General features: G+C 38.7%; 1 protein-coding gene across 1 annotated transcript in view; it reads left to right on the forward strand.

The window, feature by feature from the left end:
- Positions 1–27,627, forward strand: part of LOC105061294 (uncharacterized) — a 104,164-nt gene that overhangs the window by 43,980 nt on the left and 32,557 nt on the right. Inside the window, 11 exon segments of the mRNA XM_073261838.1 lie at positions 4,285–4,398; positions 4,557–4,741; positions 10,137–10,245; positions 10,345–10,488; positions 14,618–14,893; positions 15,065–15,748; positions 20,488–20,709; positions 24,219–24,322; positions 24,472–24,767; positions 24,911–24,995; positions 27,311–27,616. Coding sequence (XP_073117939.1) covers positions 4,285–4,398; positions 4,557–4,741; positions 10,137–10,245; positions 10,345–10,488; positions 14,618–14,893; positions 15,065–15,748; positions 20,488–20,709; positions 24,219–24,322; positions 24,472–24,767; positions 24,911–24,995; positions 27,311–27,616 — 2,525 coding nt within the window.

A 27,627-nucleotide genomic window follows, 5' to 3' on the forward strand; every position in this document is an offset into this window, starting at 1 on the left:
ATGAAATCCAGTAATTAGGACGGATAAGGATAATTATGGAAAGATAGAATTGATGGATAGTCACAGCCAACGATCTGGTCGGTCCAATTATTGATAATTTCATCCAATCAAAATCAAGTTGGGAGATAGGTGGTTCAATGCAGATCGAGGATGATCAAATCAGTAGTATCTGATGAAAATCAAAGTGGAGGTCAATATGTCATTTGACAATCAAGTTCAATTCGATCAAATAACTTCATTCATTTAGGATCACTTGAAATACAAGAATTCGATAAAGACCAATAAAGGTTAGATCTTGTAATGCTTAACAAGGACTTGGGTGGTGTGAATATGCTGTCCCACTAACAGCATGGTTTAGACTTTAGAGTCTATCTACTGGATCAACTTGGATTCAAAGTGATAGGGCTGGGGACTCTTCATTGAATTCATAAATGAAGTAGAGATAGAATATCAGAAGAGAGAGAAAAATTAATAAGGTGGAGCATGACTAACCGGATAATACTGTCTGATATTCTAATCGGTTCGATCAAGATGATTTAATTAAATTATGATTAAATTAGTGTATAAATAGTTCAATAAAAATTATGGATGATCAAATTTAGTGGTATTCGGTCTGGTCAGAGTGGGTGCGGCATGCTGCCCGATAACCATGGACTAGGACCCCTTCATCGAGGTCGATCAAATTCATTGAGACAATTTTCTCGAAGATCCAAAAGATCTTAGGAGAACAATCTAGAGAGAAAATTATAAAGAGAAAGTGGAGAGAGCAAGGTATGCTGAACTGATACTGCCGGCCGTATCGGTTGGCCGGCGGTACGGTTTGGTATAGTTTCGTACCATACCGAACCGACGAAGGCAAGCGGACCCGAACCGGAAGAAGAAAAGAGAAAGAGAGAAATAGAGAGAGAAAGAGGAAGAAAGAAAAAGAGAGGGGAAGGAGCTGGTGGGGCCGTCGGACGGCCTTCGGCTGGCCGCCGTGGTCGTCCGAGGGTGCAGTCCACGCATGCGGCACCGCGAGCGTGAAATAGGGGCGTCGCCCCTGTTTCGCAAATTTTTTTAAAAAATCTAGTTTTAAGTGAAGCCGACAAATAGTTTGCTGGCTTTACGATTTTTTTATTTTTTTTTAAAAATCTCTTAAGTCGGCAACTAGGTTGTCGACTTCATAAGTTTAAAACAAAAAATAAAAATAAAAAATTGAAACAAACGGTCGTCTGTTTCGAAAAAGAAGGGGGCGGAGCTGTGGAGGGGCTCCGCCTGCTCGACCGCCCTCAGGCCGTCGGCATCGGCTCGTCGGCCACCGGGGCTCTCGCGACGGAGGCGCGTCCGTCTGGTAGGTCCCTTGCCCTCCTTCGAGCTCTCTCTCTCTTTTTCTCGCTCTCTTGAAAGTCCTATCGGGCGATACGGTGTTCGAAAGCCCTCTGGCGGTTGCAGCTGGCCACCGCTGGTCTCCGGCAGCTCCCACCTCCCTCCCTCTCCTCTCCTCTCTCTCTCTTTCTCACTTTCTCTCTTTTTTTCTTCTGTACCGCCCGTGTATTGAATTGATCGGCCGAATCGTGCCGTTTCACCGTCGGTCCGGTACGATACGGGGTGTACCGGCCAGTTCGGCATGGTATGGAAAACCTTGAGAGAGAGACTAGAGAGAGTCTTTTCTTTTCTTTTTTTCTCCCTTGTTCTTTCGTTTGGGTGAACAAGGAATTCTTTAATCCTTTTCTTCCCCAAGCCAAAAGTCTTGCTTTTGCTGAGAGATGGTGGCCGAGGATGTAGCCCACGACGACGCAGCTGAGGGTCCCTGGTCTGGCAATCAACGGCGACGACAACATCGGAATCAAGGGAAAGATGGGAGAAAAAATAGGGGATTTACAATTCGATTTTTCATAGAAATTTTGGGCAACAATTGGCTAAAATTCAAGCTTTAGGAACTAAAAGGGATTGAGAAGAAGATGATTTGAGTGATTTATCTTGTCTTTGATGTATTTTTGGCGGTGATTTTCATCGGACATGGTGAGGGTTGACCAGAAATAAGAAGCAAAACAGAGGGAGAAAGACGGTGAGAGAGAGGGAGAGGGATCTCGATGGTGGATGATCATGGAGGGGAAGAGGATCTTCTCTTATAGAGAGGAGCCCTAGAGTTCTGCTCTAATCCATTGTCTTTGGGGATGGGAGTCTTCTTCCTCCCTCCTTATTTTTGTTGTTTTTTTTCCTGCTTTAAAAGCTGTGCACCCCTTTTTTGGGCCACTTTTCCTTGGTGGCTGGCCGGACTAGAGGACCAGGCCTAGTTCAAGACTTTCACAACTTTGATAAGTTGTTCATTCCTAACCTTGTCAATACTTCATCAATTGATAATGTTATCATTTGCAACAGCTAGAATTAACAGTTATAAGGGAAACTATCATATTTCTAGCTAGCAGGTCATTTACATTAAAATGAGTTCACAAATAAATGTAGAAATGTTTTCTTGAACTTGTTATTTTCTTAATTGTTTCTTGTAGTTCTACTGTTCTAGTTATTTATTTATTTACAATTTATTTATGTTTTTTTACTACATCTTACTTTTTAAAACATTGATGGTCGGTCCAGTATTGTTCACCAAGTTGTATCATTTAAACTTCACAATCAGTTTCCTTTAATGTCTCTAGGTCCTTGTATTGACATCTCATGATACTTGTTGATAAAATTTTATCAAAATGAATGAAATGTGGTAGTTTGATGGTCCCTCAAGCGTGGTATCCAAACACAAAGAATTACAAATAAACGAAGTCTTGGCTACAATCAGATTGAAGATTGAAGGAGAACAATTAATGTATAGCCAAGCACGTAGTTATGCATGAAACACTAAAAGTAGATTACAAGTAGGAGTGCAAAGCATGAGTGAGCTGTGGTTTGTTCATGCTTGTTTCAACATTAAAATGGCTTAGCTTGAGCTTGGCTCAAGCTTGAGTCAACATGAGAAACCCGAGTTCTAGCATGGCCAAGCTCAAGCTCGAGTCAACATTAGAAACCCTAGTTCTAGCTTGGCTTGTATATAGTCGAGCCAGCTCAAGCTCGGCTTGCTTAAGCTCGCAAACAAAATCGAGGTTAAGGTCAGAGGTAGAGCATATCTTGTGGGGATGCAGTTAATATCCCTGATGGCCTTCTAGTCAGAGTTAGTGCCAGAGCCGGGATCGTTGAGGTTGCTGAAGCCGATGGTGCCGTGGAGGACAAGGATGGTAAGTTGGTGATGAAGCCACAGAGGACGGTGATCTTAAGGTTGTTGGTCTTCTAAATCTGCTGTCGACGAGATTTGCCATCAAAGCGAGTGGTCAGGAAGCTGCCATGGTTTCTTGCCTAACAATTTGTGGCTTAGGGTTTCGAAGTCACTCCCATTCCTCATCTTTGCTTTGAATCTGTAGTGTCACTACGTGCAGCAAGGGATGTGGCTTCGACTACAGCCACCCTGGGCACAACAGGAGAAATGGAAATAGGGTCGGTCACCTTTACTTTCGTAGAAACTGAGAAAAGAGGGATTAAGACCAATGGTGCATGTGGCAGAGTCTTGTGGATTCTTGTAGATTAATGAATATGGTATATACAAATAGATATGCTAGCTTGCAAGCAAAAAACAAGCAAATAGATCCCAGGTTGAGCTTGTCTTGTTTAAATCCGGAGCTAGAAAAACTGGCTTGAGCTCAGCTTGTTTACCAAATGAGCAAGCCGAGCTCAGGCTGAATTCCAAGATGGCTCAAGAGCAGCTCATTCATTTACCTGCCCTAATTATAAGATCTATCAAAAGCACTGAAGTGACTGAACAATAGAAAAAGCAGAAGTCACAGAAATGCTGCAAAAAATTGTTGCAAAACCAAGAAAGCTGGATGATGAAAACTCTTAGCAATCCTTCAAAAATTGGAAAAATAATGCTCAAAAAATTCCAGACAAGGGAAGATTTCCTTAATGGGGTTGAAGGAAATGAAAATAATAGAGAAAATGTGGATGCTGACCTTTATAGGGAAAAAAATCAAATATATGTTTGACTATTACCGTTATACGCTAAATTGGGTCAGATTTGATACCTCTACTTCATTAGCATTCTAGTTTTATGAGTTTATAGACATGCAAATCTTCATTGTCAGCTTCACGTACATCCATCATATGATTCATTCAAACAAGATTGATAGATGTTGAAAGTAAACTTCACTTGTGATTCTTTTGAAATAGTAATTCTTTTGAACTAGACGCATATCTACTTTTTTCTAATTTTACTTTTTCTCCATGCATACTAATATAATCTTTATTTTCACTTTGATCTAGTTCACCTTTCAGTCATATAGTGCTGATGATGATGATTATCAAGGGTATGATTATAGCCTGAGTGGAAGACTTTCAGCAGTCCGCATTGTTTTTCTTTATAGATTTGTTCAGGAGGTAAGTCTCACCAACCATTAAGAACTGCCTTTCCTTAATAGTATTTTCTTGTTATTTTGGTCGAAGCTTGTAAAATGCACAAGGTAGCATCTGTTTCTTATTTCACTAAATTTATTTCTAGTCTATATTGATATTTCATTTCAATACGAATTTTTCAGTTTACTTCATATTTTATGGAGCTCGCCTCTCCACACACTCAGGAAGTAATTAAGTTTGTCGACAAAGTCGGGGGCTTTGAATGGCTGATACAGAAACATGAGATAGATGGTGCTGCAGCTGTAAAATTGGACCTATCATTGGATACTCCGATTATTATCATTCCCAAGAGTTCAACGAGTGAAGAGTATGTGTCTTTAACATATTACTCTACCTGCTTTTTTGGTTGAGCTGTGTTAGTAGATTTTGCTTAGCTGGACACTACGTACCTATAAGAATTGCCTTTACATACATTGTGAATTTGCACAGCACAGTCTCTTATGTGTAGTGTTTTGAGTTATTTCATATAGATAGTAGTATATGGAATGTGATGATTTGACTTTTTGTCTAGGATAGGGACTTTGGAAATTAGCTAACCTGCGTAAAATGTCTTACTTTTTTCTTCTATTTTTCTGACTAGTTGCTATGTAGTTTATTTTGGTAACTTGGGTAGTTGATCTAGTTTCATAACTTACTGATTTATTATTCCATGATAATTTCATTTTATTCTGATGCTTTTAAACCTCTATGAAGTAATTGTAGATCCTTGTTATTTTGATTTTTTTTTTCCTCTCAAAATGCTCATTCTGCAAGTCATTAATGATGAAGTTTTTGATGTGCCAGCAGAGTTGTTGCAGAACTTAATGACTTCCATGATTATATTTATATGTAATTGTGTAATATATCAATCTGCTTAAACATGCTAGCTTAGTAGAATTTATAGTTCATGCATCCCCAGATGACCTATTTGGAATGGGAGCTTAAGCCCTTCAATGTGGATTTTATAGGTTGGTGCTTCTCCAGTGACAATTACTTGTACCTCTCCTCACCTTGAATATTATTATCTAAGATATCAGCTTTTTGTTGATTGAGGTTTCAGTTTAAGAGAGACTCAGTTCATTTCCCTTTTATATTTTAAAAAATGTGGTTTCTTTACTCGGAGTTTTGGGAACTGGTTCCAAGACAATGGTTTCCTGTTCTTTGAGCTAAGGGGTTAAAGAAGCGAGCAGTTAGCAAACAAGAGAGACAATTTGAAAAGGATCAACATGAATGACTTGCAACACAGATCACCTGTGATTCCATCTTATGCTAGTTACTTGTATGCTGCATTCTTTGAATGTGATCTGTGTGGCATCTTTCCTTTGATTGAGAGATGATTAATTGGTTGGTGACACTGAACAAGAAACTATTATTGTAGAGTGGAAGCTTTGGTTACCTGCAAGCTGCATCACATGTTGTTTCATCATCAAGTTTGTACATGTGAAATATTCAAATGGTGTAAAATGCTATTACTATGTGGTCTATGACAGTCAAGGTTTGCCGCCTTGGTTTCGGAGCCCGTACTTGTGAAATCCCATTATAGTGTTGGTACATAGTACGGTATGATACAGCTGTATCGATATAGGGCTGTTCAGTATATCGGTACGACACTGGTATGGTATGGTATGCTTCGTACCGCCCGGCATGGGATGGTACAACAAACCATGATGATGATACAATTCAACCTTGACTGAACCTTCCACCATGGTTAGTCAAACTATGCTGAACCAGCCAGTTCCATACTGAATTGGACTGATCAGTTATCAGCATGCTTCTACTCTTCGATTCAGTATATGACGTGAAGCATGCTTCAACTCGTCAATTTGGTATATGACGCTCGCTTGCTGCTTCGCTTCACGTTTGGTTTTGAAACTCTTCTCAAAGCTCTCTAACTCTAGCTGATTGAACAAGGATGTTGTATGATGATGGACAACGATGACACCGGCCCGGTAAGTCCCTCTCCTCCCCCCCCCCCCCCCCGCCCACACACACACAATGAGAACAAGGGTCATTGGAGCACTCTTTTTCTTGGCCTCTTGTGCTCCCACCCCACCCCCACACCCCCCCTCGGGGTTCCTCCCTCTCCCTCCCTCACTCTCTCAACCCCCTCCCTGCGAGCCCTCTCTTCCTCTCTCTCCCTCCCCCTCTCCCTCTCCCTCCTCTCTTTTCCTTTCTCCTTTTCTCTCTCCCCATCCCTCTCTTGTTCTCGCTATCTCGGTACATCCCCATTCCTTCTTGGTTCTCGCTATCCTTTCTCTCCCTTTGGTACCAATTGAGCAAACAATGCTTCCACCTATAAATAAATAACCATCATGGCAACCTACAAACCAAAGTGAGTAATAGAGGGGTTAGTGATTTCAAGATCATGGAATTTGAGGTTGAGTTGGATCAAGCTAGGCTAGGTCGAGTTAGGTTTTCTAATTGTCAATCCTCTTTTGGACCAAGTTACTCCATGTGTCGGGCTGTTTACATACGCCCTAGATCCGACCCATTAGTGCAAATGGGTCATATTTCAGAGTAGATCCAAGCTGTGGGTCAAAAACATCTAGTTGAAAGAAGCCTATCCAAGTGAGGACTGGGCTGTCACAGGTTGATCCAATCCATTTGGAGCCTAGGTATGCTAGATAATTCAATCCATCAAAACATTCAAATATTTAGCTTTCTATCAAACATGTTAAACAATTATGAACTGTTTTCCTTCCTCATAAGGCACAAGCAACTTCTTAAGATTGTCATTAGGGAAGCTAGATGATTATCAGCTGATCTGGTTTATTCGTTCTTATAAATGTGTCTTAAAAGTGTGACATCATCTGGAGATTTTGGACTTTGATACTAGGAAGATTCCATTTTATAGAATAACGATATAATAGTGAAACAACATTGAGTTAGATAGCTACAGGTCTGCCTTGAGACTACTATTGCGATAGTCTTTAAGTTACTGATAGCATCAAGACTTAGATGGTGAATATCTCACGGTGAAAAGAAATATTGGATGATAAAGCTTCCACAATCACAAAGCCGAATTCCTTTTCGGACTTTTGAAGTGGAAGTGCACTAATAATAAGGTTCAGATGGTTGGAATTTGCCTTCAGACTGCCATTTTTCTTACGTAGCATTCAGGTTGTATCATAATCTCAAAGTGTAGCATGGCTATTGAGGTCTATCATAAATAATATTTTGCCTAGGTGTGGCAACATCTGATCCGCATCTATTAACCCGCACAATCAACCCTCAATAAATGAGGTTCTTTTCAAGCCAAGTTGGATCGGGGACCATAAGCTTGAAATTGACTCAGTCATAAATAAGTGAATTTTGGTTGTGTCCACAACCTCGATGGCTCTCCTGTCATTAGGTTTGGAATTAAGCTAGCTCGAGTATGCTTGCTATGCAGTTTGGCCTTTGCTCGAGGAAAATTTTTGGGCTCCAAGCTAGGTCAAGGCCTGAAATTTTTTTCGATATTTTGGCCTAAGCTTGACGATAGCTCAAATTGAGCTCGACCTGAAACCCAATTATGATGGTTCAGAGAAGGGAGTTTAGAGAGGAGAAAGGAGAGAGGGGAGATTGGAGAGAGGTGAGAGAAAGCAGACAAGGGAGAGATTGGGTGGGAGAGAGGAGAGGAGAGAGAGAGATCCAGAAAGGGAGATAGTAGAGAGGGGGGAGAGAGAAGGATGAGAGATTGGGTGGGAGAGAGATCAAGGGAGAGGAGTGAGGAGAAAGAGCGGAGGGGGGGAGAGAGAATAGGTGGGAGAGAGAGGAGAGAAGAGAGATTGGGAGGGAGAGAGGAGAAAGGAGAGAGTGAAGAGATCGAGATGGGAGAGAGATTGAGAGGGAGAAAGAGGAGAGAGAGATTGGGTGGAATAGAGGAGAGGAGAGAGAGATCAGGAGAGGGAGATAGTAGAGAGGAGAGGGGATGAGAAATCGGGTGAGATAGAGGAGAGAGGGGAGAGAGATCGAGGGAGAGGAGTGAGGAGAAAGAGTGGAGGGGGGAGAATAGGTGGGAGAGAGGAGAGAAGAGAGATTGGGAGGGAGAGATAGGAGAAAGGAGAGAGAGAGAGTGGAGATCGAAAGAGGAAAGAGATCGAGAGAGATTGGAGAGGGGAGAGAGAGATCGGGTAGGGGAGAGGTGTGGGAATAGCAGAGAGGGCCGACAGAGATCTAGTGGGAGAATAAATTACTTGAGGTTTGGAATGGGGAACGAGTGAGGATGGGGGTTTTTGAGGCTAGGTTTGGACCTGATTACATGCTCAGGCTCCTAGCTTGGTTATGTGCTTGAGCTCTGTGTCAGGCCCAACATTGATCAAAGCTTGGCTGAAATTGTTTCAGACTTTGTTTGTAGGCCCAACCCTGATCCGAATAGCTTAGGCCTGGCCCATTGCCTATCTTGAAGCTGACCTGGCCTGACAAACCTCAGGCCAAGCTAGGCCCATTTCTAGCTTTAGTTGGGGTGGTCTGATCGAGATCCGACTAGCTCCAAAACTCATTATAGTTGATTATGTCTAATTTTTATCATGTGGTTTTTTATACTATTAACATGGGAGAAGGGATTGCTGCGAGTGATGGGCATCATGGTGGATCATGGGATTTGGGATGTGGGAATGCATTTTGGCTAGTTCTATCTTTGATTAGTTTATAGCTGTCATATATCTTAAGCTTCCAAGTTTATTATAGTAGTGATGATGTATTGGAAGTTAAATTTAATTTATTGTTTGCAACCTTAGCATGCCATGTATATGATTGATGAGTGAAAACTTGAGTGAGTTGGTGGGAGCGTATATGTTCATGTAAAATAAATGGCTTGGGTATTGGTTGAGTTTTTTGAACCCAAACCCAGCTCAATTGGGCCCAAATCCAACCCGATCCAACTCATTGCCTCCCTAAGCTGGCACCAACAAAAGTCATAACATACCTTATTTATCTATTTTGTTACAATCAAGGTTTTGAATCCCGTGGGATGGGGTTGTCCTGGTTTTCCGTGGAACGGGATGCACCGCCATCCCGTCGCGTCCTAACACTTGAGATAGAGGATGTTTCAAGGCATCTCGATTGGGATGCTGGGACACTAGCGGGATGCCTTATCTCAATACATGAGATGGTACCCTGTCCCGATGTCCTGTGGGACGTCCCGCTGGGACCTGAATCTTTAGTTATAATTGGCTTTCACTATTTGATGTGTAATCAAGCAACGTAAAATAGTCTTGATCTACCCTTATTCTCTTGTGATTGATCTTCCTCTGCATACTTTGATGTTCTTGATGTAAAAGTAGAATTTTTGTTCAGATTTCTCTATTTCAATAATTGAAGCCATTTGTGTTCCACTAGTATCCCCTTGCACTTTGTTCTATGGAATTTCTGCCTCCTCCTGAACTCACGTCAAGCTTTGAGTGTGTTTTTTAGTCAATTTGCTAGATCTTCCTATCTGTAACAAATGATGAATATTTATTTCAGTTACAAGCAAGTCATCTTTTACACATTTGTGAACCTCCAATTTTGTTTCCTAGTCAAGTTGCTAGGTCCTCCTACTTGTAGTACATGATGAGTGTGAACTTTTAACATAAGATGAAGGTACTAATTTTAGTTAAATTTTGCCTCTGAAGGTTATGTTGATTTTCATGATGTTTTTAATAAATTTTACCTCCAGCTTTATAAACGATGTTGAAAACTGCATTTTGTTGTTTTTGTTATTGCAAATTTGTACATTCTGATATAAGCTTCTGTTATTGTAGCTATATGGAACTAGATCTTGGACAGCTGCAAGTGAAGAACAGTTTTGGTTGGCATGGTTGCAAAGAGAATGATCCTTCAGCTGTACATCTTGATATTCTTCATGCTGAGGTACGCTGTAAAGGTGAATAAATTCTAAATTTATTTTGCCACTAAATGCTTTCTTATTGAATTTATTTTCCTTTAACTATGTCTTACAATAACATGTAGATACATGGAGTCAACATGGCTGTAGGAATCAGTGGCCGTTTAGGGAAACCAATGATACGAGAAGGTCAAGCCATTGATATTGAAGTGAGACGCAGTCTGAGAGATGTCTTTCGTAAGGTCCCAACACTATCTATCAAAGTTCAGGTGATCTATTTTATTTCTTGGAATTATATTTTTTTAATCTTGTATTTTAATATTTAAATAAGCAGTAACTTTTGCTTGTGATTTGACATACCTAGTTGTTGCCTATGATCTGACTGAATTTTTCATAATTTTTTTTTATTAGAAATTTTAATAATGACAACTCTACTGCTTGCATGGCTAGTAATCCTTTTCATGATTGTTTTCCTTAATTATTGAAGTTGCAGATGATTTACTTTTTTACTCATTTTTCATATCGATTATTATGTGAAAATTACATTTGGGACTGTGATATCAATTTCTAGTTCTTTGTTGCAGATTCAGGCACATCACATGATCCAAATTTTAATCTTTCATTCTATGTTTATATGGAATTATTTAATCTGTGGTAGTATAACAAACCACACACTGAATTATGAGAAAGAAGGTAGGGAGAACGAGCAATTGGTATACTGGTAAATCCAAGGATCACTGAACCGACCCAGACTGGCACCATAACGGGTCACTTCGGGTTTTTGGGTTATCAAAAGGGCCAGAATCTGCCAAAACCAAGCGGAACTGGGTAGTTCCTCTCAGTTTGGAGTACTTTGGGGCATTTTCAGCCCCTTACCCTTTTTTCCTTCCCTTTTTCCTTCTTTTTTCTCTCTTTTTGCTTCTTTCTTCCTTTCTTTTTCTTCTTCTTTCCTCTCTTTATTTCCTTTTCTTCTTCTCTCTTTCCTTTCCTACTTCATTCATTTCCTTTTCTTCTACCTTCCTTCCTTGGGATCCATTAATTGTACCCAATGTGCTCTATTTACCAAGCACAAGGCTATTATTTTGCTGCTCAAATGAAGAGCCATAACATTTAGTGTGTAAGTTATTATTATTCATGTGACATGAAAACTGCATAAACTGTATGGGATAGCAGTTTTTCATCATTATTGACATCATGTTGAATACATACACTCCAATGACCAAATAATCAAATCCATTTAACCTGCATATGATTTGCCCTTATATTTTAGAAGCACATGGATCCAATCATTTTTGGGCACAGTGACAGAATGAACTAGTTAACATTTGTCCCTCATGGTGAGTATCTGTATATTTTATAGAGTAAGCTTCCTTGAATGAGTTTCTATGACTTTGTCTGGATATCATCATGTCTCTATGAATCAGAAGCCACCCTAGATGCTTGAATCTGTCATAGCTTAGTTTCCATTGGGTCTCAACTATGGAAGTGGACTATCATGGTAATCAAATTACTCTAGCCATTTATGCTTATTCTCTTGCATTCTCATCTGTTAGTTAACTACATGTAATTGAATTTTGTACATTTTAGAGTTCTGAGCACTGTATAACCTTTCTTTCTTTCCTTGTGCTTCTTCTTCTTTCCTTTCTTTTTCTTTCCTTCCATTCTTTTTTTTTTTTTTCCTCTTTTTCTTACTCTTTTCTTGTAAACATCCACAAACCTAAAAATAATCAAAATAATATAAACAAAAAAAAAATGCTATACTGACACCAAGCTGGTATGCAATGGCATACCAAGTATTGGTATCAAGGTTTGCTGCAGTGGTAGCAAGGCTTGTATGAGCTGGTGATTGTTTTGGTGGAGTACGGGTCAATACCATGCCATTATAGAATGCACCAAAACAAGAAGTGGGAGTGGGAGGAAGAGAGTGTGGGAGAGGGGGAAGTGGAAGGAGAGGAAGGAGGGAGAGAGGCCGAGGCCTCTGGACTCACTTGAGAGAGAGAGAGAGAGAGAGTGATGTTGTCAGGGAGTGGGGTGGAGGCAAGGGCGGCGATGTCATCGATGATGATGAAGTTGGAATCAAGGTATATGACTCAATGGGCATGGTCAGGAGCGATCACATGAGGATCAGGACCATGGATCCATGGAGGTAGGCAATGTCGAGGGTCATGGCAATGTGGATCATCACCGATGGTGAACAGGATAACATGGAGGAGGGATCATGAGGCTGAGAGAGCAGACAGCGAGTGAGAAAGTAAGACATGACAGAGGAGGGATCTTGAAGGCTCTTCAAGAGGCGAGCGATTGTTTACAACCTGAACAACTGCATGGCCAAACTATCCAAGGTCTGCATCAGTTTGGTTTGGTACTGGCTGAACTGCCCAGTTTAGGTTGGTTCAGCGTTCCTTGGTTGGTACCGTTTGGAAGCATACTGTATTGGTCCCTAAACAGAATGATAACCAGTACTGAAACTGTGGACCTTGGGTAAATCATTTGGAATTCAATGAATCTCAATTATTAATTCTAAAACTAAGGTCCGCTTCTTTTGTTACATGGGACTGACCTAGTTCAGCATGACAAGATTAAATACATTGATGTGGATCATGGAATGAATTGAGCAGATGTGACTTGCAAAAGGCCTGCTGTCCATTCATGACCGTTTGAAGGTAGCCACTTCATATTTTCTGTAACCTTTTCATATTGGTCTGTAAATATGTATTCTTTTTAAGTTGAACATGTCACATATATGCAAATTAGAGTCCACTCATACCAGATTTTTATTTATGTAATAACTAATATTATAAGCAAGGATTTAAGTTCCAACGGGACGAGGGCCGTCCCGATCATCCCGTCCCGTTCCTCTGAGATTTCAGCACCTGAAACAGGTATGAGACCCTGAAACAAGCATCTGGCCTCTGTCTCGGCCATCCTGTCTTCTTTCTGGCTAGATCACATGCTGGTACAGCTGCCCCGATTGGGAGTTGCACAGTTTTCCTCTTTCGATTTGTCATCGAGAGGGAGGAGCATAGGAGGAAGAGAGCCGTACTAACATTTTTCCGTTGCCGTCGTCATCGTCATCGAGAGGGAGGAGCACAGTCGGGAGGGAGGAGTCGGGAGGAGGACAGATGGGAGGGAGGAGCCCTCAGGGAGGAGAGAGAGGAGGAAGGAGGAGCCGAGGAGGAAGGAAGCATTTGGATCTTCGACGAGGAATCAAGGGAGGAGGGAGGGTCTGTTGAAACCCTTGAGGTAGTTTTCGCCTCTTTTGGCTTGATGCATGGTGGATAGTGTGCAATCGAGAATTGGTGCAATGCAAGGGGTAGCGTGGTGTGTTATCCACCATGGGATTTGATGCAGTCCCAACGTCCACGTGAACTAGGGCAAATCCCCAAGCCTATGCACGGTAGATTTCTTCCAATTACACCTGGTACATACAATCATGATATGGATTTCTCCCATATATTGCACAATACGGTCCATTCGATCTCGCTCGTTCAATCGCATCTATGAGACAGCTCTCAAAACGTTCCGAGTCTATGATTTCTCTCGGCTCGAGCATCTTCCCCACAGGCCCCGTGCAGCTGCTCTGATTTACGTTCATGACTCTGCTCGACACTCATCTATTCATGCATGATCAGATGCTGCTTAGGCCAAAATTCTTATGCTATATATTTCTATAAATCGGACAAATCATATTCATCCATGCCTTATCTTAGAAGTTCAAACATATTTAAACCATAAATAGATCAGTAAAACTTCAAAATAAATTCAGTATATGTTATATATATATATATATATATATATATATATATATATATATATATATATATATATATATATATATAAGGGCATCCCAAGCATATATTAGGACGCCGGAATGGGATAGCCACCGAGATGGGGCAGGACATGGGGCGTCCCATTTCGGAAGAAAACCGGGATACCCTGATCTCACGGGATTTAAAACTTTGATTATAAGCAGACCTTTATTTACGAATAATGCTGTAATTGAAGGGTCCAACAAATAATAATGGCCGTAATTTTGTAATTGGCCCCTGAATTAAATTAATTTTTCTCCCTTCTGTTAGTGGAATTCATGTTGTTATTGAGCATTAAGCAGATCAATACTTTCTTTATTATGCTATCTTCAGAATAAAGTTTAGCAATTGCAAAGTGGATCGCTACAATAATTTTTTTGACTAGTCTAATTTTCATATCACATAGCTGTTTCTAGTAAGTCCAATTTTCTTTTTGATTTACTTAAGTTACATATTTGTTCTCTTAGTTTTTTATTACCTCTGCTAATATCTAATGTTTTGTGACTGTTATATACCTTCCTTACATTGTGTTAGCAAAATTTGAAATCTGAAAAAATTGATTCCCTTTTCGTCTTGACTTTTCAAGCAGGTTGGTTTGTTGCATGGTGTCATGTCTGACAAGGAATACAGTGTCATAATCAGTTGTTTATACATGAACCTGTCAGAACTCCCAAGGCTTCCTCCTAGTTTTCGTGGCAATGTAGATGAGACAAAGGAGTCAATTCGTATGCTTGCTGATAAGGTCAACCTTAATAGTCAAATCTTACTCTCACGTACTATTTTTGTTCTGGCTGTTGAGGTCCACTATGCCTTGCTAGAGCTGTGCAATGGTCTCGATGAGGAGTCTCCCTTAGCTCAGATTGCTGTGAGTACTGCTTGACTTCAGTACACAGTCATATGGAAGAATCCTCTGTCATTTTTGTAATATAGCAACATGCTTCATTTTCCAGTAGCTTGCATGTCAACTGTCTTAATACTGCTTATCATCTCAGATGTCTCAGAAACCTCAATCTTCACATGCTTTTCATGTCTGCAGCTAGAAGGACTTTGGGTTTCATATCGATCAACTTCTTTGTTGGAAGCAGACCTCTACCTGACTATTCCTAAATTCTCTGTGCTGGACATACGTCCTGATACAAAGCCTGAAATGCGTTTGATGCTTGGCTCTTACTCGGATGTTTTGAAGCCTTCTGTATATGATATTTCTGGTTCACCTGGAACTTGTCCAGGATCACCTACAGACGATGTTTCTACGAAGAATTCAGAAAATGCAACTGATATAGATGTTTCTAACTTGACTATGCTGGTAATGGATTACCGATGGCGCTCATCTTTCCAATCTTTTGTTATCCGCATCCAGCAACCTCGTATTCTTGTCGTTCTGGACTTCCTTCTTGCAGTTGTTGAATATTTTGTGCCTTCTTTGGGTGCAATAACAGGAAGGGAGGAAAGCTTAAATCCAAAGAATGATCCACTAACTAACAGTTATGATATAATACTTTCTGAATCCATTTACATGCAAAGAGATGAAATTGTACACCTTTCCCCTAGAAGAAAGTTAATTGTGGATGGATGTGGTATTGATGAGTTCATTTATGATGGGTGTGGAGGTACAATATCTTTAAATGAAGAGCTTGATATGAAAGGGCAATCATATTCTGGAACTATTATCATAATTGGGCGTGGGCAGAAGTTGCGGTTCAAGAATGTTAAAATTGAGGTATACTCTCCATTCTAGTTTTGGCAACTATAGTCTAATAACTGATGTCACCATCACTTTCTTATGTAGCTTTTTTGTCACAGGCTTGGTATATTTTGTCTGCTATAATATCTGCAATTATATAGCTTGTGCTATTTTATCTGATCTATAAAATGATGGAATATATTCTTCTTGCTTTGAAAAAGGGGCATACGAGGGCTATTTAATGATAGTACAAATTCTTCTACATCTCTTCTATAGTTCTAGTGTAGTAGTGTTTGTTCAAACCTTGTTCGCAACCTTTTCTCCTCTCTCATGTGCTTGGCAAAAGTGGATTGCTGACCATGGCATACCTGTGGGATAAGCTTCCAAGCTTCCATCTCTTTTCATTTTTATCAAGGGCTAAAGCATCATGCTATGTCAAAATCTGTACCTTGTCTGCACTTGGAATGCACTAGCATGGTACAGTGGGCATGTTGGTAAAAAAAAAGTCCATGACAAGCATGCTACAATATGCTATCATGTTCCAATCATTTTCTTAATTTGGACTTTTTTCTTTGTTTTTTACAAATAAATAGTGTTTACTAATTTATGGGAACCTAACATCATAAGTTTTTTGAGATCCCTATGTGAATAATTTCTTGAAAAGCGAGTTGCATAGTTTCCTAGAAATTTATGATTAAGAAATAGTAGCTAATAGTTTTTTGTTAATTGAAAAGACATAAACATGTATCAGTTGAAAGGTTAGCTATACCAGTACCGGAACTCATATTGATTACCTAGTGGTATGGTACCGTACCAGTACCATGTTGTTCTGGTTTGTTTCGGATCTTTTTCTTATTTTAAAATTTTGAACTAAAGTCAACATACCATATGCCAACTTCAATTCAAAATTCAAAAATTAAAATAGAGTTTGAAACTGAAAATAGGAAAAGAATTCTACCCTATTCCACTCTCCCTTATTCCAAAACAAAGATAGTGGGAGAGAGGGGGGAGAGGGAGGAAAGGAGAGAGGAAGAGAGAGAGAGAGAAGGAGAGGGAAAGGGGGGAGGGTGTAAGGAGGGCAAGGGAAACCCTAACCCTAACCCGACCCTGAGAGAGCGATGGAGGGAGGGAGGGAGCAACCTACCAAAACATGGGCGACTTCATGAGGTGGGGTGGGGGTGGAAATGCATGTTTTGGGTGGTTTAATAGCTGGGAGGAGGGGGGGCGCATGGGGGTGAGGGAGGAAATGCATGATTTGGACTGTTTAGTATGTCCTAAACCAGCTGGTTTAGCGAATTGGCAAATTTGGGTTTAAACTTCATGATTGAAACTATAGAGAAAGTCAAGGATTTAAGTCTCAGCAGGATATCCCGTGGGAAATTAGGACGTCTTAGGACATCCCTTGTCTCAAGTGTCAGAACGGGGCGGGACGGCTGCGCATCCCATTCTATGGGAAAGCTAAGACAGCCCCATCCCACGGGATTGGGGAAAACAACTATGTTTACACAATAACCACATTGTCATTGTTGTACATGTGCTGTGGATCTTGTGAGAAGCAAATATACTCATGCTATTGCTGTCTCATATATCTCATTTCGTCATGATGCATATAAACTTCCTCTAGTGGCAGAAATATCATAACACCGACTACTTGTAGGCATAGTATGAGTAATGTTATCCACTTATACAGACAATTTTGGGGTCTGAAAATGCCTGCCAATGCAAGTCGTAATGAGATTTTACTTTTCAGATCCATAGGATGTTAAACCATATGTGGAATCAGTATTTGATGTGTCTTAAGTGAAACCATGCTACTATTACAGCAAAGACTTAGATAACTCCTCTCAACCTGTAAGAAATCATCATCATTGGATCTCACCCACATTGAAATCATCTTTGGCCTTTTCTTTTAGTTTTAGCATCTACATCCTTACAATGCATCTTAGAAGACAAGGGGACCTGGCCAATTGGTCTCTTATGGCATAGCTTCATCAATTTAAAGTGCAATCCATATGTAAAGCATGAAATATGGATTAATTCAGTAAGTTCAAAAGAAAACCCAAATAAGCAAGGGAAAATGAGTTACCTTGACTATGAGCAATCTATTAGGGAAGGATAACTTTGTTACAACAAGTGCCCTGTATATCAGACCCTCAAATGATGAAGGGAAAAAAATATAGAAAATTAATGGGGAATTGCTTTGAACTGCTTAGATTAGAAGCAAGATCTTTGAGTTAGTCACCATAAGTTCGAAAGGAAAAAGAAGAATATAGACTTTTATCAAAGTGTGAAGTCTTTACATTATGTATCAAAATAATATTGCTAGGACAGGCATTTAGCCAGGTTTGATTGGCAGCACATAATCAGGTTACATCAAAGAAGCAGCTGCAGTCAGGGTTAAGTTGCCGCTATGGAGTATTTGGTTGCCTGTTATTGAGTGGCAAATCAGGGTTCTACTGAAGTGATCAACACAGGTGTGACCCTTTAAGCCCTCAACTCGACCCAGATAGGATAGTAGGGGCCGTAGAACTTGAATATTTCATATTGATTAAAGCAGGAAAAAGTTCAAGACCAGGGTTAGGAGGAAAAAAACCAAGAGCTATATGTATGCTAGTAAAGGTCTATGTCAACATGAATCTCTCAGTGACTTCAGAAACTTTTTCGTAGTTCATTGGAAACTGCCAACATGGCATTGGATGTAGAATCTACCTGGGTTACTCTCAAATCCATGAGAGCTAACTCAAAATCCACCATGTAAAAGAGAGACCACAAGATATCACTTTAAGAAAATTCTTTTTTCACTTACCTGTATTGCAATCTAAATATGAGTATTTATCAGTTCCATGATAATTATATTGGTCAGGACTCATATGTCCTTTGGAATTCATTTTGAATTAGGAAAACTAATAAACTAATCAAGCTAAAATCTAAAATTTGAACTACCGTCAAGTGTCAACTAGTAAAATCAGATGACAATTTTTGTGCCTCAGATAGAATTACACAATGGATCATCTGTTGAAAGTTTACACAATGTCTGTCTTCGAAGTCAGTGCTGATTATCTGGAATCCTTTGGGGGTGCTAGGATCAGTCAAACTAATCTAAAGATGGAATCGTAGTTGTTGCATTGACTATGATGCTGAACTCTGTTGGTTTATTTTGGTAGAACTGTGGCAGCATTCTTGCCATCTTTTCTGTGTATAATGACAATAGAACTGCAGTCAGTTTATTTTTTGGAGTTTTGGGCATCTTGTGTCTTTCTAGGCTTCATCTGATGGGCTCAGATTGCTGCTGAATTCTGATGGTTGTGTTTGAGGGACCATAACCTTCTGAAGTTCTGTTCTGGCCTGTATTATAAGCAGTGGTGCTAATCGATTCACAATGGGCCAACTTGAGTGGTATAATTCTGTGTACTCTTATACAATGTCCACATCCAATTGGTATGTTATACATCATGTATATAGTTTGGTAAAGTCTGACACTTCTAAACTGTTGCTTATGTCTTCTTTCCAAGTTCCTCCCTTCTACTTCACTTCGGACCTTTGTGTTTCATGATCTGCTGGGTTGATAGCTTTGCACTTTGCTAGGAAAAACTATGGGCATGACCTTTTTTCTAATAAAGATATTTCATTCAGCTCTTTAAAGTTTACAACTATCAGTCCATATCAAAGACCAAAATTCTAAAGGAAAACCATTTTGGTCACTCAATGCTAGAAGCATATTGCATCAAGTAATGCCCTGGTTTACTAACCAATCAGCTACCTGATTGACCTCTCCAAACTAGATGGAAAGATACACAAATATGAATAACAACATGCCTTTCCAAGTGTTTAGGGTCTGCATAACATCAGTTTGCCATTCCCCACTGATCATCTTGACTAATGCCAAGAAGTCTGCTTCCACAATAATCCCAAACTCCACTTGGCCCTGGTGCAATATTGTAATTAAATCTCCATGCTGATATCTTATAAATGATGCTCAAATACAACTTTGTGATAACAAGCAGTCGAATAGCTTAATTCACAATTATGCCATGATGCTCAAATTTTTTCTGGTATATCCACATTTTCTTAGGAAAAAAATTGTGACTGTATCTTCATGATCATTATTTACTATTCATTCTAAAGTAGATAGATCCTTGACCTAGTCAGTTTAAAATTTGGTTAAAACTTACAATGTGATATTATTATTTTAGCAGCTAACTTGATGACACATTATTCCATGAACTCATAAAGGTCTACTATTTTATCTTACTAATGGAATGCCTGTGGTTCACAACATTCAGAAAAGCAATTTCATATCCTTTCATATGGGTACGTCATACATATTTGTTTAATTATTTAATTCCATATAAATTATTTAATTTCATATGAATGTTTAGAAAAGCAATTGTCAACTTGATAATACATCACACGTGCCTTTTTTTTTTCCTAGCAAGAACTTTGTTTAAAAGAAAGTGTTTCTGTGCTTTGTTTACCGAAGATGTTTTTCGAGGGTAACTTCTTTCTGCAAAAGCACTTTCATATGTCTGCCATTTTGAAAGCACCTTTTCTAGTAAACTGAAGCGATGCCCAAGATGTTCCTTGTATCAAATTACACTTATTTGCTGTCTACTTTAGTTTTGAACATTTGATGTATGTGATATATTACTAGATGTATTGATATCCTGCTGAGATGACTATAAAATCTTCCTTTGTTAATGTTATGATATGCGATCAACATAAACTATTATTCTACTCTTCTAAGTGTGTGTCACTTCTTTATTTGCATTCATCAGAATGGCACATTATTGAGAAAGTGTACGTACCTGAATAGTGGTAGCAGCTACTCAGTCTCTGCAGACGACGGTGTTGAGATTTCATTATTAGATAATTCTGCTTCTAAAATCAGTAAAGAAAGGTCAGTACAAATTCAAGAATGTAAAGAAGAGACTAATGTTCATAACGCTGTTGTTGATGATGCTACAAGTCAAATGCTGAGTTTTACATTTGAAGCTCAGGTAAAATAAATCTTCAATGTTTTTTATTTGTTTGCTGAAGATTGTGTCATTGTAATCCTTGATTTCTAGTTTTTTGTAGTCTCTCTAACTTATAGTGTTTCCATTTGTTACCTCCATTGGTTGCACTGGTTGTCCTTCGTTCTCTTCTCTCAGTTGTTAATATATACTAGTTTTCTATTTCATGTATAATTTGCTGAGCTAATACCACCTAAAAATAGGAATGCAATTGAATCAGAACAGCAACTTTCTTTCTTTTCCTCTCTCTCTCTCTCTCTCTCTCTCTCTCGGGAAAACACCTTCCAAGTTTTGAACCTGGAACCACCATTTAGAGGAGGGTGCATAACTCCTTAGAGAGGCTTTTTGTTACCATTCCTGTGTACATGGTTGAAAGTTGAAACTCTTCCAATAATCAGGTGGCTGCAATGTGTAATCCACTCAATCCTTCCATAAAGGAGTGTTCTATACTTATAATTCTCAAACCTTCACTCTTTTTTCCTCTTAAGGGTAAAATAGATTAGTGTTGACTGTTGACTTTGAGCTGCTTTCCTTCCCTTGAAATCATGCTTGCTTGGGAGCAAGTTTTTAAGAATTGAGTGAACCCAGCCAACACACCCCATTCATACCAAACTGAGGCTATAACTGTCTAGGGCCAACAGGTTGTGGGTGGATCTGGCCAAACTGCACTTGTACTAGGGTCAGAAATTGGCGGGGCATGGCGGGTTAAGGCATAGCGCAACTGAAACCCAACCGGAGCTCAACCCAAATCCTGATCTGACTTAAATTTGGGTTGGGTTCGGGCTGAGATATTGTGCAAACCTACCCAAGTCAAACCCAAATCGTATACAATATTGATATGTCTCTCTAGTGTTTATTTAACTATCTGAAATTAGGATCCACATTGCACTCACATGTTGCATTCATAGGTGACTTGGTTAAACTGATCCACCAACTCAACTTAACCTAATCCAACCTGAACCAACCAGATTTTGAACCTAAGCTCAAACAATTGAGATTGGGTTAGGTTTGGGTTGATGAGCTTGCGTTAATGATCATGTTGGGTTGAGGTTTATGTAGAGATCCTGGGGTCTTAGGTTGGGCCTAGGTTGACCTCCAACCTAGCCCAACCCACTTGATTTCTGCCATTAATTTGCACTGTGTGAATCACTCAAGAATCAAACAATGAGCCCCATACCACACCCAAATTGAGCCTAAACTACTCAATTCGCCTGCTTTAGGAACAATAGCACTTGGGATCAAGGTTTTATATCCCGACAGGACGGGGGCATCCCGACTGTCCCATCTTATTCCCATAAGAAAATGGGATTGGGATAGGGTTGGGACTCCAAAACCCATCTATATAGGGAGAGAAGAAGAAAGAGTAATGAAAGAAAGGAAGGAAGGATGCAGAAAGGGGAAAAAGAAAAAAAATGAAAAAAATGGCAAAGTGAAAGCAAGGAAAAGTGAAAGGAAAAAAAAAAGAAGAAAAATGAAGGAAAGGAAGGAGAAGAAAAAGAAATGAAGGGAAAAGGAAAAAAGAAAAATGAAAAGATAAGAAAAATGAAAAAAAAGAGAAAGGGAGCAAAAAAGAAAGAAAACCGAAATAAAAGGAATGTTGAAGAAAAAGAAAGAAATGAAGGAAAGGAAGAAAACATAAAGAAAGAAGAATGGGAGGGAGACGGGGATATATATTGGGATGCATCCATGGAGAAATCGGGACATCTCTATTTCACGGGATTTAAACCTTACTTGGGATTGCTCTGGAAGGGGATTTTAGATCTGTTTCTCCCCATTTTCACTTGTTTTTTTAGTTGTGTTTGTACTTGAGATGTGCACATGCTACTAAATTTTCAGAGGTAGTGAGGTACCTTTGGGTATGCTCGGGTTCCACACGATTCTAAATTCTTTTCATTTAAAATTAACCCTGTGAAAATGCATCTTTCAGGTTATTTTTGTATATGATATACATATAGCACCAAGCTAAGAAAGTCTACATATTATTCATAATTTTTTAAATTAATTATTGAAATAATTATTTATTAGAATATGAAAAATGTTCTAAATATTTAAAAGTTATACATGATGTGTTTGCTAATTATAGCCTAATTTCTGAGTTATAACATTTATCTTGCTTGCAAAAAAAACAAAGTTTTGTTAATTTCTGACTTTTTCGATAGCAATTTTTGAAATACTTAATAGTTAATACTTATAAAAATGTATTATAAATGTTGTAACTTTAAAAAAATATGATGGAGGTGCAAGATAATTGTACATTGATATCTAAGATAGGTGGTTCTTTATTCCAAATAAACTTTTTTTTATTAAAACTCACTGTATAACTAATCAAAAAATATATGTTTAAAAATAAGAATTAAATATTCAAACAATGCATGGCTAAGATAGTTCTGTGTTGGATTTGTGATTTCTAGTAATCTAATTGCTTTTAAATGCTAATATGAATGTCTCAATTTTCTATATATAATTTAGTTCGTGTATGATATGTTATTTATGTGATAAATCACTTTCTAACTTCAGCAGGTGCTTGAAAAAATAACTTGCATAGTTAACTAGATAGCCACACCTTCTTCATTACAAAACATAGCATTTAGAAAAGGAAACATTGCAAGAAACCCAAACTCAGAATATGGAGTCTAGAAATGGCCATATCAAGGGTGTTTCGGGCATACCCATTCATACTCAAGTCAATTGTTTGCTTAATTGGTTCAATTCTCAGTTTCAGATGCATCATACCCTCTCTTGGTTAGCACAGGCTCAATTCTTTGTTTTGAGCCTTGTATGGAAGTATTTAAGCTGCCATGTGTTGTTGTACCCTGTTGCTTATGCTAGCTTGCAGGAAATATACTGAGTAACTGAGTGCCTTTCAGTTAATGGGTCAGATCTCGTCTTATTCTTCAAGAATATCACTAGAGCATTCTTAACATCTAATGTTACTACATACTTGTTTGCTTTTGCATCAACGTGTATTTGTGTTGGTATTGATGCCCATACATGTTAAGCAAATCATAAGACATGTTGTAAGCTACCAAATATTATTTCGGTTATGAAAATGTCTGTTAAATTCTGTTATTTGCCAATGTCTTAAAAAAGAGTCAGCTTGGTGGTCTGTACGGCCTTCCTAGGCATCTGCTTTTGCATTATGTTTGAATATGTAAAATGAGATTGATCACTGTATGTTACGAAGTCGATACAACCATTGAATATATAATATACATTTTATGTAATATATTATGTTCATTCATGGGACTTTAATTTTGTTCTTTAGGTCTCTCCTTGTATTTATGTTTTGTTTTTTTCTTTTAATTTGTTATTTTTGGGCCACCTTGACCTTTGAGCACCTGCCTAAGCACTTGCCTAGCATATGGGCACTAGGGGGCTTCCTGTCTGCTGCTTAGTCTTTTAAAATGTTTTCTGTGAATATATCAACATGAATTCTTCAAGAATATACTTGGTGGTGTGGTTGATGGAGTACTATATTCCTAAACTCCATACAGGTTGTGTCTCCTGAGTTTACCTTCTATGACTGTTCAAAATTGTCCATGGATGATTCCTTGCATATTGAGAAGCTTGTCCGAGCAAAGATGGATTTGAGTTTCATGTAAGTGCTGCCAGCTACCCATTCATTATAAACTGGTTGTAGGGATTCTTCTATTGGTTCTTCCTTTTTCTTTTCATAGTCTTCCAGTTGGTTGACACTATTTAATTTAACAAGCCTTGTGCTTCATGAGCTTAACATTTTCCAAACAGGTATGCTTCGAAAGAAAGTGACACCTGGGCTCGGTGTCTCATGAAAGATCTCACCGTTGAGGCTGGTTCAGGTCTTGTTATTATTGAGCCAATCGATATTTCAGGAGGATATACTTCTGTTAAAGATAAGACTAATATATCAGTGACTTCTACTGATATATGCATCCACCTTTCTCTGAGTGTTGCTACTCTCTTACTTAAATTACAAAATCAGGCTCTTGCAGCATTGCAATTTGGTAATATTAATCCACTAACTTCATGTACAAGCTTCAAGCGACTTTGGGTATCACCAGAAGGTCATCACTGACTCTATGGCTTGTGTGTCTTTCAACAACACGTTATGCCTTTATAAACTTACAGGATTGTACTTCTAAGGTCTTATTTTATATGATTTTTTTTTTTTTTTACTATGGAAGTCTTGACTAGCTGATAATTGCAGGGGAGCTACCTGGCTACAATCTGACCTTCTGGAGGCCTCAAGCTCCTTCTAATTATGCTATTTTGGGTGATTGTGTGACATCCAGGTAAAGCAAGCTTCAAAGCTCAAAAGTTGCTTCGGGCTGATTACTGGGATGTTTTGTTTTTATAATCTAGTCAAATTAATTAAAAATTGCAGCTTTCATTCCATTCATTGTATCTCAAATTGTCAATTATGAGAATTGATTATCTGCATTTAAGGTCAGAAATTTTTTTTCTATGTACTTGTTTTTTGTAAGAACATCATATTACATTTGATAATTTAGCAAATGTTCAGATAACACTCTATGGTTGCAATTGTTGACTAAGAATTGATAAAATTGAGCTCAGAACTCAGATAATTGGATGACTAGATGGTTGCGACTTGCGGTAATGGTTATCAAATTATATTAAATGTTAGCTCCAGAAAAAAATAAAAGCACATGCTAGTATTGCATGAGTAATTGGCATGAGCATATATTTTAGCATTTTGTTATTTTTCTCCCATCAACTGTTCAATAATTTCTTGTAAAATCTTAAAATGCTACCATCAGTAGTATTAGGAGCAATTCTTGTTTTCAATGGCTATGGCTTATTTCCATGGGTAATAATCCCTCAGCTCTCTATGGTTTTCTTCCAATGTGCAACAACTCCCCCAGCTCCAATTACTGCAGAAGATGGTTCTTTTGTAGGCCTACATCAACATTTGATATAAGCTTCCTTATGATGACGAGGAGCTTTAATATCAAATTCACTACCATAAGTCACATAGGAAATAAGTGGTTAATGTGTGAGAGCAAGTGGTATTAATTGCTTTAAAGCTAGAAAAGCAAGTATAGTCACAGCTTCATGTTTTAGCAATTATCTTAGAAACCATAGTCTTGAAGCAATAATTAGCCATATGGTTGTCCAAACACTAAGAGAAGCCACAACCACGAACTGGTAGGGACACTAGCAATCTCTAAAGCACAATCACTCTGTCAGATGAGGAAATTTGTGTTCCTTACGTCTTAAAGCTACCATATGCCATCAAAACATCAAGAATCTAGAGTTTAGCATTTTCTCTGATTAACAAACCAAGTAACCAACACTTATAAAGTTGTAGATATTCATGTATTCATTCTAAGGATATGAGATCAAAGCTCAACACCATTTGCCGAATGGAAATATAGGTATAAAGAGATGGACTTCACCATGTCATGATGCAGTGGGAAACCATCTATTAATCTGTAGGTACTCCAATGTTGATGCTGAAGATGATTAGATAGGATAAACATATCCAAAGTTGGATCTATGTACAAATGATGTATGCTTTGATTTATGCCATCAAGATAAGTCTGTTTCTTGGGAAAACTGATGATGATAGATTACACCACTCATTAACAAGTTTTTCATGCCAAAGAGGTTGGCCATATCCAAATAAGAATGGACCTCCCTGAGGTCAGATCGGCAAGTCAATGAAAACTTACAGAAAAAGAACACTCTAGAGGCATGCAAGCTTGAAGTAACAACATACTGAATACATGGTGGACCAGAAAAGATTAAACTATAATGCTGGAGCTTCAAATGACAGACCTCTACCTGGGATCTTGCTTCCCCTGACTCTGTTGTTAACTTGACACGCCTAATACACTAACTGAGCACCGGTTGTATGCCAGGAAAGTTGGACGTATACATGCTGCCTCTTCCTTGTCTCACTGCTATTTATGTGGTGTGGTTTTTTGTATTATTGAGTTTTACTTTGTGCATCATAGGCTTCATCATCATGATTATTCTTCGTATTATAGCCTTCATCAATACATGGGAACTCTTTTCGAAATCTGCCTGCTTAATGGGCTTAGCCCACTTTGCCGACTTTAACATGCTCTTCGACTGACTTCTGATTAGGTAATGTCTTGAGGCATTTCTGTTCCTGTCCTTTCAATCTCTAACAAAACATCCCAATAAAACATAATACCTAAATGCCCTATAGAACTTGTCTTCTACCAGATGCTTATTCTCTCACACAATAATTCTCTCTTTACATTGTTGCTTGGGTAGCCTGTATGAGTCCACAATGTGGCAGGGTGGGGCAAAAAATCACCTAAGCCTGCAAGGTAGAACTGATTTCTAACGATCGTGTTTTCATGATTAATCTTTCAACTTTATGAAATTTATCTTTTTTTATCTGTTTATCACTTTATCTTAAGATTGAAGAAGGATACTAGACTTTTGGGTGTTAGATAACTTAAAGAACATATTTCCTTATAGTATCATAACTTACCATTCTTTCAATTAGTTGATTGTGTTTTGTGAGTGTCATTTGCAGTTATGTTAATTATTAATTTGTTTCATTATTCCTCATCTTAATCAAATTTAAACCTTTATCAAAATGCGTTTGCAGATCAATACCTCCTTCACAGGTTGTAATAGCAGTTAGTAACACCTATGGTCGCGTACGAAAGCCTCTTGGCTTCAAGCTCATTTGTGTGTTATCAAATTTTGAAGAATCTGGAGGAACCCTATCAAATAGTGATAATGAGTGCTCCATCTGGATGCCAATTCCACCACTGGGTTACTCCACTGTAGGGTGTGTGGCACATGTAGGAAACCAGCCACCTCCAAACCACATTGTCTATTGCCTTCGATCTGATCTTGTAGCATCTGCTACCTTTTCAGACTGTATATACTATGTTCCTTCTAATCCAAGGTGGATTTTTA

The sequence above is a fragment of the Elaeis guineensis genome, chromosome 1 (genome assembly GCF_000442705.2).
Source record: "Elaeis guineensis isolate ETL-2024a chromosome 1, EG11, whole genome shotgun sequence".
Taxonomy (NCBI): domain Eukaryota; kingdom Viridiplantae; phylum Streptophyta; class Magnoliopsida; order Arecales; family Arecaceae; genus Elaeis; species Elaeis guineensis.